The sequence below is a fragment of the Heloderma suspectum genome, chromosome 2 (assembly GCF_057233095.1).
Source record: "Heloderma suspectum isolate Gila_16-S chromosome 2, 16-S_ref, whole genome shotgun sequence".
NCBI lineage: Eukaryota > Metazoa > Chordata > Lepidosauria > Squamata > Helodermatidae > Heloderma > Heloderma suspectum.
This window is the reverse complement of record NC_139459.1, coordinates 271,480,405-271,500,019: the sequence shown is the minus strand read 5'-3', so window position 1 is coordinate 271,500,019 and position 19,615 is coordinate 271,480,405. Positions and strand designations below refer to the sequence as shown.

General features: G+C 41.9%; 1 protein-coding gene across 6 annotated transcripts in view; it reads left to right on the top strand.

Annotated features, from left to right (window-relative positions):
• GEMIN5 (gem nuclear organelle associated protein 5) overlaps positions 1-19,615 on the top strand; it is a 60,153-nt gene that overhangs the window by 30,810 nt on the left and 9,728 nt on the right. For all 6 annotated transcript variants that reach the window (XM_084839241.1, XM_084839237.1, XM_084839236.1 and 3 more), the window contains exons 20-25: positions 145-282; positions 629-776; positions 2,146-2,265; positions 2,997-3,207; positions 9,544-9,801; positions 10,062-10,224. In XM_084839241.1, coding sequence (XP_084695367.1) covers positions 145-282; positions 629-776; positions 2,146-2,265; positions 2,997-3,207; positions 9,544-9,801; positions 10,062-10,224 — 1,038 coding nt within the window. The remainder of the gene's footprint in view (positions 1-144; positions 283-628; positions 777-2,145; positions 2,266-2,996; positions 3,208-9,543; positions 9,802-10,061; positions 10,225-19,615) is intronic.

Here is a 19,615-nt window from a genome sequence, read left to right as displayed (position 1 = left end):
AGTCGGCCAGCGCAGACTCTGTTCTCAGATGCATTTTTACAAGGATTTTATCCTTGTTCTTCTTATTTTGTTGTATGCATTGTTCAAGGCATACTATCCTTAATGCTTGCACCAAACCAAGAAGCATCTTTTGTTTCCCAACAGGAAAAGGCCACTTAGAGAACGGACACCCAGAGTTATTTCAGCAGCTCATGGTGTGGAAAGGAGACCTGAAAGGCGCTCTTCAGTCAGCTGCAGAAAGGGGAGAGCTAACAGATCAACTGGTGGCAGTCTCACCAATGGGTAGGCCTGGCATCCACAAATCCTTCTACTTTGCTATGAAACAGGCTTAACTCAATACCTGGCTACCCAGCTGGTCCAGCGGAGGGACTCTTGGGGTTGAGAGAGCTGGGTTCAAGCCTCTAGTTCAGTCATGGACTCACTGGACCTTTTTGTGAAGATGCCTTTTGGGCCTCCATGATAATTCTGAAGTACTTCTCCCATCCCGATAATTAAGAATCTTGCATTGCTTTTGCACAGCAGGACAAGAATGGTTTTTATTTCTTCTTGCAGGGAGTCTTTTCTCATGTGTCTTCACTTCATTCTCATTGTATTATTGTTAATTGTTACTGTTTTCCCCTCTTTTTAGCTGGCTATCAGGCCTGGGCATGGACAGTAGAAGCCTTCGCAAAGCAGCTGTCTTTTCAAGAACAGTATGTCAAGGCCGCCTGCCATCTCCTCTCTCTCCATAAAGTGTATGAGGCTGTGGAGCTGCTGAAATCTCATAACTTTTTCAGGTCATTGCTCTCCTGTTGTTTTTATCTGCTTCAGCATAGAGATGAGAATCTTTGTCTGGGGGTGGGAGGGACAGGACTGAAGTGTCAGTTTGTCTCCTCTTACACGTGAAGAAGTGGTAGAAAACTGAGGAATCAGAATATCAAAACAGCAGAGGTGATGTAAGAAATTACCTCTATTTTGATACCCAACTGAGATCTTTTTTTGTATGTTGTTAATTTATCCTACAATCTCCTTTACTAACATGAAAGAGGGTTGTTCGTGTCCTAATAAATGCTTTTTACTTAACACTCAGACCCACTTCTTTATCCCAACTGTTTTTATATTAGAATCAAATTCAGTCATTTCATCTGACTCTTTTCACTTCTATTTCTGGATACATGAAGTAAATGAAGTTCTGGATACATGAAGTTGTAGTAAATTTTCCAATTACACAAAGCCACCCAGATTCAGTTGTAGGGCAGGGGGAATATTTTGAAAAGTTGGAAATGTAATTATAAAATAAATCCATAGCCGGGAGTACTTCAAAAGTGATTATAAAAGCCCTTTGAATAGAATACTTTTTAAATGGCAGTTGACAAAGACAGATATTGAACATTGATTCTTAGTCTACATAAAGATGTAACAAATTTTGTAGTAGCGCTGTATAAGGAGAGGATGTGGTTACTTTTCTTCCTTTCAGTAGCATTGGGCATTTGTCACTCCTGACTTTCAGTTTTTGCTAACTTAGTACCAAGGATTCTTCTTGCCCACCCTGCATGGATGCAGGACTAATTCACACATACACATTCATCACCCAGTTGCACCATCAAATCATAGAGATCATAGAATCATAGGGTTGGAAGGGGCCTACAAGACCATCGAGTCCAACTCCCTGCTCAGTGCAGGAAGCCTGATTCCCAGGCAGTCTCCCATCCAAGTACTAACCGGGGCTGACCCTGCTTCGCTTCCAAGATCAGGCGCATCCAGCCCTTTGTATATAAGACTTTCATATTACCTTATATCTACTCAAACACATTTTTTTCAGTGGAAATCATCCACATATTCAGTGAAGAGTCGTCATCTCTTAAGTAATCGAGCGATGAGAGACCAACATGCATGTGTCAACCAAATCTCTCTGCCTATAACATCCATTCACAGTGTGGCCTGTAATAATACTGCTCTTAAGCTACGGTCTTCAGATCAGGTTAGAATACCGCTCTCAGCTAGTGAACCTTTCAGCATCTTAAGCTGGTGAAAGCAATTCCAGATCATTGTTGGGGTCAGCTTCCTTTTGAAGTAGAACAGAAGTATGCTTGGACATCCTAGTTCATGCACTTAAAATAGTATGGTTTATCTTAAAGGATTTTTCTCTTCTCTCATTTCCCTCAGGGAAGCTATTGCAATCGCCAAGGCTAGGCTGCGTCCTGAAGATCCGGTTCTGAAGGATCTGTACACCAGCTGGGCAGCAGTGCTGGAGAAAGATGGCCATTATTCCATGGCAGCCAAATGGTATCAGTGCCAGCAAAATGCTCTTGTTTCATTGATAGCTGTAGTGAATCTAATAGCCAATTTGGGGGGAACCTTCCCTTGGGATCCATCATGAGACACTGGAGGAAATGAATGGTGCAGAGTGCTGGAGAGCTTTGGGAAATGACGGTGCACAGATTGGGGTGTGTGGTTGTTAGCTAGGGCTGTTTATTTCAGCCACACTAGAAGTGTCTGGTCTTTTCCTGTCCTCATGAGATCTGGACATGGTGGATATTTCTCTTCCCTGAATCATTTGATTGGCTTTGCTTTTGGCCCACCCACAGATGAGATGAGGTTCCCAAGACCTTTCCCAAATTGGAATTCGGCACCTGGACTGAAAAAGGTTCCACGCCCCTGGTTTAGGGAGATGATAATGCCTTGTCAGTACTGCCAAATAATATTAATATGTGTCTGTAAACAATCTGGCTTGCATGTATGATCTTGGATCTCATTCTGAGATTCAAAATTGGAGACGTGTAAGCAGTTCTACTTCCAGTGTAAGCAGTAAGTGATCTCTCCTTGGGTCACCCAATACCTCCTCAACCTGCTGTGATGTAAAAGCAAGTACTTCAGAGAGAAGGAATCGAGCAAAAGGGACTTAGGAGGCCAAAAGGTCTTGAAAGGACATGTATTGAACAAGCTATGTCTGCTGGTGAACTAAGAATTTCCTTCAAACCAAGGTTACACTTTTTGTGTTAATGGTTCCTTTTCAGTTACCTGGGAGCTGCCTCGCCCTATGATGCAGCCAAAGTGCTGGCTAAAAAGGGAGACACCGCATCGCTTAAGGCTGCTGCTGAGGTGGCTCTGATAGCTGGAGAGAAAGACCTGTCAACAACGTTTTCCTTCAGATGTGCCCAGGAGTTTCTGTCTTCCAAAAACTGGATTGGGGCACAAGAGGTCCTCCAGAAGCAGGAGAACTTGTTGGTCAGTGGGCATAATCATTATTATGGTTATTTTAAAATTATATTAGTAGTAGTAGTATTAAAACATCTAACTATTAACTCATCTGTTATGCATCCCTTGCACAATCCTAAGCATGTTTGTTCAGAGGGAGGGGCTGCTTACTATTTAGAAGTTGTGCTTGGGCTTGTAGGCCCAAGTAATCATTCCTGTTCAGAGAAGATAAAAAGTGATGATTTAAAAAAAACATTAAGTATTTAATTTATCCTTGTGTTCAGGAAATAACCTGATTTAAAATAATGCCTGGATGTAATACAAAAATCATATTGAAGTCTACACTCATTCCTTAAAACAGAATCCATGACCCTCTACCAAACATGTTGAGTTAAAGCTTCTCATGCACATAAAAGGAGTGATTAACATTACAGATTAAAAGGGCAAGATGCACATGGGAAGGGGAGTGGAGGGAAAAGGAAGAGGAGGGGAAGAGAAGAGTAGCTCTAATTTGAATTGAAATGCACTTCAGGCCAAGTTGATCTCTCCTTTTGGTGTTCTTGCTTGAATAGCAATTTGTTTTTGTTTTATTTTTTTTAATTAATCTTTTATTGTCAATTTTTACAAAACAAACTGAAAACATTACAATAGCTAAAAAAATGCAATATAAATAAAAATACAACAACATATTCAAAATCCTCAGTTTCTAACATTACAATATTAGAGAGAGAGAAGAGGGAAGAAAAAAAGGTTACACATAAACTTCAGTAAAAGCAGGCCAAATATCTGCATATAAGTCCATTTGCAAGTTCCGTCTATATACCACTCTTTCAAATGTTGCTAGTGTTGTTAAGTCTTCAGTCCATTGCATTATAGGCAGTGAGCTTTTATCTTTCCAATATCATAGTATCAGTCTTTTAGCAACCAAAAGGGGGTTGCATAAAATCCATTTACACTGACCATGTGTTACTTTCCAAGAAGCAGGTACGTAATTTAAAAGAACATTTACATCAATAAATATTAAATAGCTTTCCAATACAAAATTTATCTGTACAGTAACTTACTCCCAAAAGGAGACAGCCATTGGACATTTCCAAAACATATGAATAAAAGAAGCATCGAGTGCATTACATCTCCAACCATTAGCTGAATTTGACAAGCCTTTACTAAAAAGACGTTGTGGCGTTCAATAGACCCAAAATAAGAGCTTTTGCTGAATAAGGCGTAACCGGACTTCCATTGAAGTGTCCGATACAGACACCAAAATGACAGTCCATTGGTTATGCAAAATAGGACATTCCAATTCCCTGTTCCATTCCTGCTGTAAACCATTTGTGTCATATTTATTCATTGATAATAAATGTTTATAAACATGAACTGTAGGTCGATAGGTCTGATCAGCTTTGATAAGTATTTCCAATAGCAAAGGAGACTCCGAGGCAGTAAAAGCAGCATGTCTGAATCTAGATACCAACAGATGTTTCAGTTGTAAATACTGCCATTCCACTGAAGCCAGCAGATCATATTGATCTCGCAAAATCGAAAATACCAAAAACTCATCATCAACCCCCACTAATTGATCTAAAGTAAAGATCATCTTATCTGTCCAGGTCCACCATAAAAACATTTTCTTGCCAATTCTTAAATCTGAATTTCCCCATAAAGTTGATGTAGCATGGGAAAATGGATCAAACTGTAATTGACGTAACATTGTATGCCAGACTTCCCTAACTGCCAAAATTGTGGGAGGAACTCTTGTCTACCTTAATATGCCGAGAACCTAATGCCATCCACTTAAAGAGAGGCTCCAGACAAGACGGTTTCAATACTGACCACAGAGGAAAATCTAATTTGAGTGGAAAAGACCAAAATTTAGTAGAGGTCAGCAAATAGGCCCTATAGTACATAGCTAGATCCGGAAAACCGAACCCACCTTCATTAATTGGAAATTGCATCCTTTTTAAAGATAGTCTTGGTGGAGAGGAACCCCAAAAGAATTTACAAAACAAAGTATTGAGTTTTTGGAAACATTTGCCAGGTATAAGTATAAGGATCCCTCGTATAATATAAATAATTTGGGGTATGGTATTTATCTTAAGTGTATTCACCTTACCCCATAAACTCAACTTTAAAGATGCCCATCTATGTATATCTTGTGAAATATCATTAATCAACTTGTTTAAATATAAATTAATCATTTGAGATGTATCTCTAGGAAGAATTATTCCCAAATAAGTAATAAACTCTGGGCACCATCATAATTGCCAATTGGCTAATACACTAGAGTATATCCTGTGTCTAGTCGGCATTATTTCGGACTTTGACCAATTAATTGACTAGCCGGACAATTCACCAAAGGTGTTAATCAATTTCATTAAAGCTGGAACTGACGACTGGAGTCTCGATATAAACAACAAAAGATAATCAGCATAAAGACTATTTTAAATTCTAATGGACAAATCCATGAATACTATTATTTTGTTTAATAGCGCATGCCAGGGGTTCCAAATATAAATTGAATATCAATGGGGCAAGTGGGCAACGTTGTCTGGTGCCCTGCCCTAGTAAAAAAAAAAAGCTGAGAATACACCGTTGGTCAGTACTCTTGCTCTAGGAGCTGAGTATAAAATTTTAACCCATTTTAGAAATTCTATAGAAAAAAAAATTAGTCAATGTAGTAAAAATAAATTTCCAATGAATGTTGTCAAAGGCCCTTTCTGCATCAAAAGAAATGATGGCTGCCTGATCAGTTCTTTCAGAGTTTAAAGCAACCAGATCAACAACTAATCTAAGATTATCAGCCCCCTGTCTATTTTTAGTAAATCCCACCTGGTCTGGTCTAACCAATACAGCCATGACCTGTTGTAATCTATCGGCCAAGATTGCTGTTAATATTTTGATATCTACATTAATTAATGATATAGGTCGATAGTTTGCACAATAGGTATGATCCTTGCCTGGCTTAGGAATCCCAGTAATGTAAGCATCATTTAACAATGAAGAAAGGTTAAATACTGCCCACTTTAAAAATATGGTTATAGAAGCGATACAGCTTTAGGGCTAAAAAGCTAGAGAATGTTTTCTGCCATTCAGTTGGGAATCCATCCGGTCCGGGTGATTTCCCACTATTCTTTTTCATTATTGCATTCATGATTTCCTCTAAATGCGGAGGAGCTAAAAGGAGCTGTTGTGCAGAATCCAAACATGGAAGATGAATCTGAGGGAAAAAAGTGTCCATATCTTGCACTGATATCTTATTACCGGTACTATACAGTACCGCATAAAACTATACAGTACAGCATAAAACTTTAAAATTGTGAGTTTATGTCTGTAGGAGAAGTATGTACTTTACCACTCTCATCTTTAATAGCTGAAAAAACATTTTGATGTTGGTGCTGTTTAAGACGACATGCAAGGATCTTACTAGGACGTTCACCATTTTCCCAATATTTCTCTCATAGACATGTCAGAGCAAACTCCACCTGTTGTGAAAGGATATTATTCAACTCACACTTAATATTCTGTAGCTCTTGATAAAGTTGTGCTGTAGGGGAAGTGACAAACTGAGTTATGAGAGATTTCAGCTTCTTATTTAAGTGCATCTGTTGAGTTTTTTAAGCTTTTTTGATAGGAAACATAAAAGATAATTCAGCCCCTTATAAAAACTTTACTAGCCTCCCATTCAGTGGCACACGAACCTGCTGTACCTTCATTAGTATTGAAATACTCTATTAGTTTAGCTAACGTCTGGCTAAACTTCTCATCATTCAGAAGTGAAACATTAAAACACCAAAGACCAGGGGCCCTAGGAGTATCAGAAAATCGCCGTTCCAAACATACTGGGGTATGATCTGACACTACCAATCTATCAATCTTGCAATCTTTGATTTGACATATTAAAGTTGTAGAATTCAAAAAGTAGCCTAATCTAAAGCAATTCCGGTGAACTGGTGAAATAAAAGTATGCTCTCTGTCAGCAGGATGTAAAATTCTCCAAGCATCAATTAAACCATATTCCATCATAGAAGCCTGAAGTGCCAGTCTCACCGCAGATTGAGTCTTAGGAGAAGGTGTACTCCTATCTAACAAAGGGTCTAAGACCTCGTTAAAGTTCCAACCCACAATCAAATAATCATATCAACCAGTTTAGCAAAACAATCATGAAACATAGCCGGAGAATCAATATTTGGCCCATATACATTGATCATAACAATTAATTTGCCCATGTACCTTCCTACCAAGATCAAAAAACGCCCCTCAATATCAAAAATCACCTGTTGAACTAAGATGGAAAGTTGCTTATGGATTAAAATTGCCACCCCTCTACACCGTGTTGAAGTGTCTGTGACATAGGCCTCCCCAGCCCAATCCTTCTGCAACATCTGCCAAACTGCAGCCATCAAATGAGTTTCTTGTAAGAAGGCCATGTCAACATTAAGCTCTTTTAACTTGGTAAGAATTCTTTTTGGTTTCTTAACATTTTGCAGCCCCTTGACATTCCATGAAGTCATGTTAAACATTGAAAAAACAAAAGCAAATTGTTTGCCCCTCCACCCAAACACATCTTTCTGGATTTACAAACAACGACTAAATTTATATACCATAATTGGTATAACAAATACATCCTTAATTTACATTTAGGACTAACCATTTCAGACTTCATCAAAATAATTCTTGTTATGTAGAAACTGAAAAAAGAAATTATTCCAAAATATGAACAAAAATTGAAAATAAAAAAAACAAAATAAAAATAAAACTCAAATAATCCCATTTGTGTCCACCTACCATAAAAAAGTGCCAAAAAACCCTAACAAACCAAAATAAACAAGCAAACAAAAAACCTTAACAAAAACAAAAAATAAAAACTTTTGCCTTCAGTTTGGACCAATGTGCAACCGCAGTGCTCAGCTTAGCCCCTCCTTCATATTAAATACATACACAAAGCAAAGTTAAACATTACGAATTTAACCAACAAGAAATAGTAATAATAACAATAATTTAAAAAAAAATAAAAGCCAATTAGATATTTTAACTAATATTATATCTGGAGATGTATTCATATGTGTACATACATATACACACACATACACACGCATATGTGTATACATATACATACACACGCATACACAGACATGTATGTACCTACATAAACTTATTAAGCTAAACTTAATACAGTAGTTACATATAACCTGTTATTTACTCAAAATATGTAAATTAACACACTCAATAACAGGAATTACATATACGTTATACATATACAAGAGGAAAAGAAGAAAAGAAAAAGGGGGAAAAAAGAAGAGAAGGGGGGAAGCAGTAAATATACAGTGCATTTGATCTGGCATGCTGCCCAGACTTCTTATCAACTATAACCCAAACGAAGCTTCGGAGGAGCAGTAAAAAGAAAAAGATAGAAAGTGACTGTATTCTAGCTCAAGAAACTGAAGAACTGATCCCTCGTTTCAGTTTTAACACCAGTGAGAAATGATTCTGCAGCATCAGAACTTAAAAACTTATTCATCTGGCCTTCACAAAAATGCAAAATGTGGCAGGATATTTGATATGATATTGCAAGTTAATTTGCATTGCCAGATTTCTCGCCTTGGTGAATTGCCTTCTATCAGCGATTACTTTAGTATAATCAGGAAAGAGCATAATCTTGTCATTTGCTGGCCCCACCGAAGTTCACCCCACTCTCTTACTAAACAGATATGATAATCTTTTGTAGAGGCACGTAAAAATTGAACAATAACAGGTCCTGCTCTAATGCCTCATGTAGAACTGGGAACACGATAAGCACACTCAATAACAAGTAGAAAATCAGAAGGCAAAGCCAATAACTCATGCAGAAATTTATCCATGAACTCAGAAAGGAGATCTGTAGCCAGATCTTTAAAGCCAAGAATATGGAGGTTAGCTCGCCAAGCAAAAGCTTCCAGTTAAGTATGTGTGTGCATGTGTGTGTGGAGAGAAAGAGAGCGCCAAGAATGAATACTTGTTTAGTAAATACGTTCGAATGTTAGAAACTTGATTTAAATGAATTATTTCATTTTGTCCTTTTTCTTCGTGACATAAATCATGATTTAAAGCAATCCATCCTGTTCTGGTGGAGTATCTTTTACTATTTCTTGAACAAGCAGAAAACATTACCTTGGATGTTCACGTTTCTGATAAAAAAAAAATTCTGACTATCCCAAGGCCCTTATCTTTTTTGCTTTTGCAGCCTTACACTTACTCTTTCAACCACTTAAACACATTTGAATGCAATATGTCAAGTGTTATGAGAAATATACTTTCCCAATCCAGATTGGTTTTCATTGTGTGGTTCTTGAAAACTTATTTATGTTTTGGTGTCTTGTTCTTTTATAGGGGCACAGATTGGTGTTCTGCCTTAACGAACTGCTTCACAAGAGCCTTAATGAACATAATCTGGTGGAAAATCAAAGCCCATCCACATCTTGCTACCACAGCTGGGCAGTGAAGCAAGACTGCTCTTTCATAGACATGGTGGTCAGTGTATGGCAGAGCATATTTGGTGTGAATACGGCTGAACAGTCACAAAACCTATTTGAGCAGCTGAGAACTCTGGAGTATCCTCCTACTACTAGCAATACTCATCCCAGGCAGGTAATTTGTCCATGAGCTCCGTTGGCTGCCAACATAGTCTCTAAATGGGGAGATAGGGTGAGAGAATGTGGTGTCAATGTAATTTATGGGGCATGGCCAACAATAGTTCTTAATTTGTTTGGCAGCCTGCTCAAGAAGTCCCATATTCTGCAGCGTTGAATACATTATGTGCTTTGAGAAAGCTTGCATCGGTTTTCTTAACTTGCATCGTTCTCCAGAATTTGGCATTGTTTCACGGTTCCTCTCCTTTCTTTCTGTAGCTCCTGTTCCATATTTCCCATGAACTGACCCTGGCACTTCTGAGCCTTCAGGCAGCTTCCTGGGAAGAGGCTGTAAAAGCCATGCTTGGAGCTGTGACCCGCAGCTACGATGCTGGGAACTTCCGCCTTATGCAAGAAATCTGCAACCTCCTCCTTCCTACAGGTAAAGCCTCGTTCCTCCTTTGGCTCATTTTTGCCTAGATACATAGAAATAGATGAAGGGTTGGACCCTCCAGCATGCACTGACTCCATCCCACGTCCTCAGAAAACCTTTTTAGGGGAAGGTGGTCTGGTGACTTTCTTGAACAACTTTTTTGTTTTTCTTGGATCCAACCATCCGCTACTTCTGTCTTGACATTAAATGAACATGGTTCTCTCCACTATCCCTTGAATGCCAGGTGCTGGGAAATCTTTGACCCCGGAGCAGTGCTGTGGACACACAGACTGTGCACTCCTTCCTCCTGCCTTCACATGCCAGCAGAGGGGCATAAAGCTTTTTTTCCTCAGTTGTTGTGGCAGGGGCTGCAGACCAGACTTTACTCCTCCCAACTCAAGAGGCAGGGGATAATGTTAAGTTTTGGTTCTTTAGAACCCCTCCCACTTCTTTCCCTGCCTAGCTCAGTTGTCAGACAAAATTTCTCTCTCTCTCTCTCCCCCCCCCCCATCTCTGAGAGAAACTTTTACTGGCCTATATTTTCTATCTCTTCCTGTTTATTCAGTTATTTATCCTTTTTGCCCTTGGTCCCTTCTCAAAACACCTGGTAGCCCCCATGCAGCTGATTGAACCTACCAAATTTCAGGCAGTTAGGTTCAGTGCTTTCTGTGCTAGTCACAGGTAAAATTTGCTTTTTTCAAGAAAGTCTGTCCAAGCAAAGAGCTATAATTGTTTTGTGCTTCCACATAAGTGCATGGAATTTGGGGACCTGGCAGCCTCTGTGGAGCTGACTGAACGTGCCAAATTTCAGACAGTTAGGTCCAGTGGCTTTTGTGCTGGCCATGCCTAAAGTTTTCTTTTCTCAAAGACTAAAACAAAAAGTAAAAACTGTCAAGCCACACAGGCGATTAGAGATCTTAATCAGAAGGTGTTTAAGGTGGCCATTAGTAGGCTTCCTACTCTCTGGTGTTGGGGGATTTTTTTGAGGTGCAAAAAACCTCTCTCCCTCTACTTTTCTGCTCTTACATGCCCACTGTTGGGAATTTGCTTGCAATTAAATTTTGAAGAGGGAGATGGAAGGGAAGAAAGAGTTCCATGTGAAATACTAGTATTTCATACAGCATCTGATTTCACTGCCCCAAACTGGAATCTTTGGCTTCTGCAGAAGTTTAGTAGCTTCAGTACAGCAAAGGATCTAATCAGCCTCCACAGACTTGTTTCTCACCCTCCACTTTAATTTTTTCTAAATAACTGTAGGACTCAAATTATTCCAAAAGGAAGGTTAGGACTATGTGGTGTCATGATCAAGAAACTGCTGGGGCTTTTAAATAGGTTCTGGAGTTTTAAAAAAGCTAGAAAAAGCTCTCAGCCACCTTACCTCATAATGTTAATGTAAGTACCTGCAATCCTTACAAACCCTCCACAGCCTCCTAAATTCCTCTGAAGTACTACCTCTCTGAAAGGAGCCACTTGGCTTAGGGAATTCTCTCTATACCCCTGCATTTCCAATCACCGTTCTTGTCTTCTTCCCTCCTCTATCTTGTTCGTTCTTTCTCTTCTTTATTCCACCCAGGGCATATCTTGAGAAATTCTTAAAGAGAATTCTCATCCATGGGCAAGAGAAGTTCTGAACTGTATTTGACTTTATGCAAACAGACAAGAGGGTTGGGTTTTCTCCTTCTCACTCAAGCCTTTGAGAGAAGTGGGTTCACATGGTTGCAGAGAAACAAAACTGGGGCTGTTTTGTTTGTCAGTAGCCATTATCCAGCAATAGGAAGGGGTGTAGCTCAGTGGCAGAACACATGCTTGGCATGCGAAAGGTCCCAGGTTCAACCCCCAGCATCTCCAGGTAGGGCTAGGAAAGAATCTGGCCTGAAACCCTGGAAAGCCGCTGCTGCCAGTCAGTGTCGACAATACTGAGCTAGATGGACCCAGGGTCTGACTCTGTATAAGGGAGCTTCCTATGAACAGAAAGCTTTAATTAAAAAATAGGAGTTTGGGGGTTGTTTTTTAAGTGGAGGGGAGATAAATACTGATCATTTATACAATCCTATGTATTCCTACTCAGATGCCCCATTATGTTTAATGAGGTTTACACTCAGGAAAGTGTGCATAGGATTCCAGCACAAGTTACTTCTGCAGGAAGGTTTGCCCCTTGATGTTCTGCATGTTTACTCAAAAATAAGTCCTGAGTTGTGAGCATGGTACTGCAGGCTTCATACAGTGCCTATCCAGTTCCAGCTAATGAATTGACTACCCTTCCAGCTCAGTCCTATGCATGTTTTGTCATTTGTGGGGTGGTGGTGGTGGTGGTTTTGCATGAACTCTAGCTTCAGTGGTGAGGAAAATGCACTTAGTTCATGCTCAGAGTTTCTCCATAACTTAGCCCTAATTTTCAAAACAGACTCATTGGCTGAATCCTGGTGAAGTCTTGGCACAAATGAAATTATGGGGAGGAAGATACAGTGAGAGGTTGTGCATAACAAGGAGGAGGTAGAGGAGAGTTGCACAAAACAAAATATCTGTTTTTATGAAGAGTTGCTGGAGGATGGTAGGATGAGGAGGGATGGTTGCATAGAGGGGAATAGAATTGGTAGGGGGAGAATGTAAGTGCTCAGTGGTGAAAGAAAAGCATTCTGCATATGATCGGAGGCACTCTCTAAGAACATAAGAAGAACCGTGCTGCATCAGACCAAGGTCCACCTAGTCCAGCATTCTGTTCACACAGCGGCCAACCAGATGCCCACGGGAAACCCACAAGCAGGACATGAGTGCAATAGCACATTCCCACCCATGTTCCCCTGCTGCTAACATTGGTGAAATGTAAATAAATTCTAGTAATTCTAAATTTGCAGGCATGTATATCCTTCAGGAACTTTGCAGGTTTCTTGCCTGGGAGACACCTCTAATGACCTGTGCATTTTCATACAAATCTAGCCAAAAACTATTGGGGAAGTGTGAAGAGAAAGGAAAACAAATCACTTCCTCCTCCAAATTGGAGAACTCCCCTTCCACATGAACTGCTGCACCTATCCTTCTGAAACTTTGCTGTATTCTTACTTAGGTACACCTCTAGGCTGTCTGTAATTTTCAGAACAATGGTCCACAAAAAAAATAGAGAGAAATAAGTCCTCTTTTGGAGACCTCAAAATGTCAAGGCCACCGTTGCACAAAAACCTCTGTGGCTATCATTCTGAAATTTAGCAGGCATCATCTCCTCTAATGGGGCAATGAATCCTGAAATGTTTATCCAGTTCTTCCAAGGAATAACAATATTACTGGCAGTTCCCTTTAAATCAAAATATGAACCCTGCACCTATTTTTTCTGACATTGGGCAGGTGTAATCCCCTTCTAGGGGGCTACTATGCCTGAAATTACCATCCAGCTCTGACCAAGAGAAAAAAGAGAAAAATGGTAGTCAGCAGGAAGCATAAAGACTCATTTTTCCAAACCTTGACTCAGGGTTCGTGCTGAACTGAAGTGGACTGACTACAAACTGGCCCAAGCAGAAGCAGGATATTTTCCAACACATTGAATAGGGGTCTGAGTTGAAGTGAGGCAGGGGCTCAGTGCACACTTCTTATATATGTATGTATGCAATCTATGCACACACGTAAGCACGCCACATGCACGCCACACACACACACACGGTCCGCTTAGACTCGGAGATATATACAGATATATATGTTGTTGTTCAGTCGTTAAGTCGTGTCCGACTCTTCGTGACCCAGGGACCATAGCACACCAGGCCTTCCTGTCCTTCGCTCTCTCCCAGAGTGTGCTCAAGTTCATATTCATTGCATCAGTGATGCTATCTAGCCATCAATCTGTGTGATGGGCCTGTGCCCCAGATCTTTTAAGAACCTAGCAACACCCCTGTGACCTCCTATTTTTCCTCTGCTTTCCTTTCTCTTTCCCACCTTGTCTTTGGCTCCAATGGCTCTGGGTTGAAGTTTGGAAAACACTTAAGAATTTTGCACCCGAGGCCTGTATTGCAGTGACAGGATCTTCCTCTGCTTGCTGGATGGGATGATTCCCCCAGCGGTAGAACCTGAGTTTGTGGATTTTCCATCGCCATCCTCCTTTTTTCTTACAGCAGCGTATGCAGGACACACGTGTTCATTGTCACAGGCCACCAGATGGCAGAAGAGGATGATTTATCACACAATCTCAGGAGCCTCCATGTGGCATCACTGATGCTTTTTTCCCTGATAACTGTTCTGCAACCCTCCACTTGGTGACACAGAGCTTTCCTTCTCACCAGGGAAGGACTGTTCCCAAGAGCCTGTCTTGCCAGAATTTTTCTGCAACCAGCAGGGATCCCAGTTTATTCAGGGAGGTCACTTGAAAGGACACCTCTGTGCAGTTGCATATGACACAGGAAGAAAGTGCAGCCACAAACATGCTAGGCATTCTTCTTCCCCCTCTTCTGTTTCTCCCTGTCCCAGCAGAAGAAAGAGGTCAAAGTATGGACCCAGGCATGTGCACTCTAAAGTTCATCCCATTTCACAGGAGGCAAACTGATGAGGCTCAGAGAAAGAGTGGCCAAAAAGCTTAAGTACAAGGCAGAAAAGGGGTCTGAGCCCCAAATGCCAGAGCGCAACAACATTGTACAGAAGCCAAGCTGGTGATGTTCTGAGAAGCACAAGCCAAACACCCACCACAACACACACTCACACAAACAGGCAAGACACACAAACCAGACCAAAACAAAGAACCAAACTAGCTAACATACAGCAGCGAACATGAGCACACAGAAACCACCCCTCACTCCCCCCACCCCAAGGCCGCCCAAGATGCTCACTTCACCCCCCAGCCCTCCAGGCTGCACCCTTCACTCCCAGCATACCCTTTTCTGGGCGGGCATCAAAATCAAGTGCAAGGCTGCAGCCACCGCCCATTTTATTTTCTAAGAATGCTTATGGAGCCCACGTGGAGTTCAGAGGCTTTTTTAGAACTAAACATGGTGTTGGAGGCCACTGGTTTACTTCGCAGAACACCAGCTCACCGTTTATTTTTCTTTTTTCTTTTTTAAAAAATCTCTCTAAAAAGAGACAGGATGATCAGGGGACCTGGTGGGCACCAGTGAAAGGTAACCACAGGGTGGGGACCCCAGGGCTAGAGGATCTCCACAAGATCCCAGTCCAGGCCCAGTGAAACTACGTAGAGCCCTCCCAAAATTTTCCAAAGCTTCTGCTTTCATTGCAGAAGCCACCCTAGATTCCATCCAGTTGTAATGCAGAGCTATAGCCACCAGCATCATCACCAGACACAGTATTTGGCCTAAGTGCTCCCTCAGTGGGTAGAGTGGCTTCTTCCATGCTACCCAGGCCTTGGCAAATATATTCATAAAACACTAAACATTAGACACCTGTTCCTCCTCATAGACAACCTTGGAGAGGAAAGTGTTGCAAATCATGCTCACTCTGTAATGAAACAACTGCTCTTCCCGCCCTGTCTATCACATTGCTTTTTTTCTCCCCCGGCTGGAGACACTCCCATACCAACAGACAAAGGAATCTTGGCACTTACTGTGAAAGTTTCTTCGTGTCAGGGTCTCCAGGTCCTAAGTGACCTTTTTGTTAGGTCACTAACAAAAAGAAATGTTCATGGTGGGTGCCAATATTTCTTCTCATGGTTTAGAACAGTGCAATTTCCCATTTCATCCAAATATGTGAAACAGTGGTTTGTAGTTCCAGGACTGATGTGATATCCTTGGCTTGTTTGCTAACTATGGATTGTACAACCCATTGTTTCGTGTACTTGGATGAAAGAGGAAATTATACCTTGTTCCAAACAATGAACAGAAACTTTAAATGTCCTCCCCTTGTATGTGAGGGAAAGTAGGGAGGAGCACACAAACCCAAGACTTGCTCTGGCATGCTCTTTTCACAACAAACCATGGTCTGTTCTGACATAGGAATACACCTGGAGTGATGGATGAACTTGAGCGCATGTAGGAACAAAGGAAGATGCTGTGTATATTGAAACAGACCATGTGTCCATCTAGCTCAGTACTGTCTTGGCTGACTGGCAGAGACATGCAGGCAGGTATCTTTCCCAGCTCCACCTGGAAATGCCAGGCATTGAACCTGGGACCTTTAGCATGCAAAGCATGTGCTCTACCACTGAGTTACCACCCCTCCCAAAATGTAAACAGATGCATATTGGGATAAAAAAAAGAGTCTGAATTTAGCATGAATGCTGCTGAGATTTTCTGGGACTACTTGGGAAAGAGATAGTGGGATCAGAGGGAGATCATTTGAACTTATCAGGTCAGTGTAATGCAGTAGTGAAAAGAGCAAGTTCCTAATAATTCCAAACATGGTAGTTGTCTTAAAGTTGGGGCCTGATCCAGCCAGGACCCACACTGAACAGATTTGAAAGTACCAACGTGGCCCATGTCCACTTGTGTGAAAGAATAAATCACTGATGGAAATGGATGCAGATAATAAAAGCAAAGGAAAGCTTACCCACACGCTGCTCAACTGGTAGATCACACTCCCCTCAGTTGGTGCCGCATTGTTTCCCAGAATGCTACGGGGTGTCATCCCAGGGCTGTTTTCCTGAGCAGGTGGCACAGCTCCCCCTCTCAGGTGAGAACTGGTAGCAGGTCACTCTGTCCAGGATTTTATAGGTCTTGTCTCACTGAGTTAAAGACTGTCACAAGACACACACACACCCCTCCCTTCACCAAGGAGGAGAAAAGGGGGGCCTTAATTTCTTGGCAGGAATGACAGTTTCTCACAGTAGACTCAGAAACATTTTTATCAGCAAGAAAGGTTGAAATGGTACAAGATAACTACTGTGCATTACCTCACTCTTGTTAGTAGCAAAAAGCACTGACCTTCACTGTGCAGCTCTGAAAACCAACTCTAACTTCATAATAGTTGCCAACTGCTCTACCAAATAAGTGTACATATGTTACCGGACACTGCATATGACTCTGGGTAAGTTCACACCTGACTCCTCGCCCTTCCTCCGAAACCAAGTCTAGTACATTCCATCCCTTGAACTTTCACGGGGTTCCGTATGTAGCTGTCCACTAAGCAATTAAACTAAAATACAATATCGTATACTGTAGCTTGCTAAGCTTACATAATTTTTTTTTAAAAAGCTAAGCAAGAAGGTAACAATAACCAATGCAATAATGGGCTCCATCACGATGCATAAGATTTCAGATCCAGTGTTATTCCAATGTACAAATATATCCCACCACCAGTGACTTTCAGTAAAAGTTTACACTTGCTTAGACGATTTCAAACATCTCATTCCCATGCCGACATCATCACTCTAGCACAGGCAGCATCCCTCACCAAACCGTTCCGTTCAGGTTGCATTTTCTTATTTTGATGTAACCCTTGCTGATGAATATAAAAGATTGGGCCTAAGTTACAATACATGTCCGAACTCGTTAGCTAATCCATCATGACACAAACATTCCCCAGCCCACACCCATGCCCCATAGCAAGTCGTTGCATCTCAATCTCTGCGTGGGAGAAGCTGCTGCTGTTTTAGCTTCAGGGTGACTCACAGGAGACTTAGCTGACCTAGAAGACAGGTGCTGGATGGCCAGGAGGAGCAGAAGGCTTGTGGCAGGAACATGGCAAGAACTATAGGCACAAGTACAGATATAAAAAACACTTCTCTAAAGCAAAATAAAAACAAGATTACTGAGTACACTGAGCACATTATTCACATTTACACAATTTGCCTAAATCATAATGGCATCTACGCACATGCGCGCGCACACACATGGGGGAATAACCTAATAGGTTCTACCCTCCCCCATCTGCCACCACCTTGCCCACGTTTGAGTGGCTGATTCGGGTAGAAGAGCCACACTTTCTGCCCCACATATTATCTTGGGGCCTCCGATTGCAAATTAGGGTGTGCATATGCTCAAAAGGCATGTCCCCCCCCCGCCCCAAGGATTATTTATTATTATTAAATTTATTAATCGCCCATCTGGCTGGTCACCCAGCCACTCTGGGCGATGTACAACATACTATAAAAACAGTTTAAAACAGGATGTCTATTAAGTCCAAAGTCTGCTTGGCAAAACACTTTGGACCACCCCTTCAGGTCATGGGCAGATATTAACAGTCTGAGGTGTTGTTTTAGTAGCCCAGTATAGTCTCCACCCATTCACAGGCTTGAGTAAAATCCAAAATCCACATGGCCACAACTTGTCATCGTGCCTTTGCCATAGACTTCAGAGGCCATGTCAGCAGATATACTGTAGGTATATACAGTTCAAAAGGCAGTCTTGGGTCATCCAAGGAAGCGGTCTTCATTTGCCCCACTCAAATGGTCAAGACCCAGTTCTATCGTGGTTGGGATGTGTTGCACCCCTGCAAGTCAGGGTACAGCTTGGGAGGCTGCAGGACTGGGGTCTCATCTCCACTCCACTCATAATCTGGCTTGGGTGGTGCAGCTGGAGTTGCTCCCCTGCACTATGGGTTTGCATTTAACTAAGCCATGCTCCTTCCAGAATTCAAACAATACCGGGCGGGGGGTAGGGTCCCCATCAATTTCACCCAGCAACATTCCATCCTTAATGCCCCCAAAACATGTCTTTTCTGACACTGTTTGCTTGTTTTCCCCTCCTTTTTCCCTTGTTTGGGAGCTCTTGCCAGGGTCCGCCTTGGTCAGTATCACTCAACTGTCCAAGCAACGGAACCACTTGTCCCACTGGCTGTCCCTGGTACCAGCAGAGCAAGCAAGGCTCCTTTCAAGTGTGGTGACCCATTATGCATGCGCCTGGACCTCGTACCAGCTGTAAAAGCCTCTTGATTTGGCCCCTGGAAGTTGCCAGAGTAAACTGCAGCCTGAGTTGCCATGTTCTGCAGTAATTATCCAGCTTCTGCCGCATCCTGCCAGGGCTGGAATGTTCTCTCATCCCAATCCAAAACATCTGAACATCAAAGCCACTTAGCAGTTAAAAGCCACGCCATCAGTGTCGACATAGTGGGCTGAACACCTCACAAAACCTAATTAAGCCCAGGGTTGTTACACAGAGTTCCCCTCTTCTGCAACCCCATGGAGCTAAGGAACACACCATGTGCTCACTGATCCACAGATGGGTACAGCAAGTGCCTGTGGTCTCTAAGCAACTGTCGAAGATGCTTGGCTGACTCCTGCAGTTTAGCTTGAGAGAAACCCTCACGGTGAATGTAGCCTGAGGATCTTTTTGCTCTGGGAGGCCCTTAGATTTTTTCTGAATCAGTAGGCGCACTTGCGTAACTGACTCTTCGGGCAGGCCCCCATCCTACCCCTCAGTCCTCCTACCGAGGAAGACTCCCAGAAGTTTCTGTCCCGCTTCTCGGGGTCCCAACTGGGCTGGATAACGAGTGCCTGGATTTTAGCTTGACTTAGGCACCATGCCTGGCCACGACA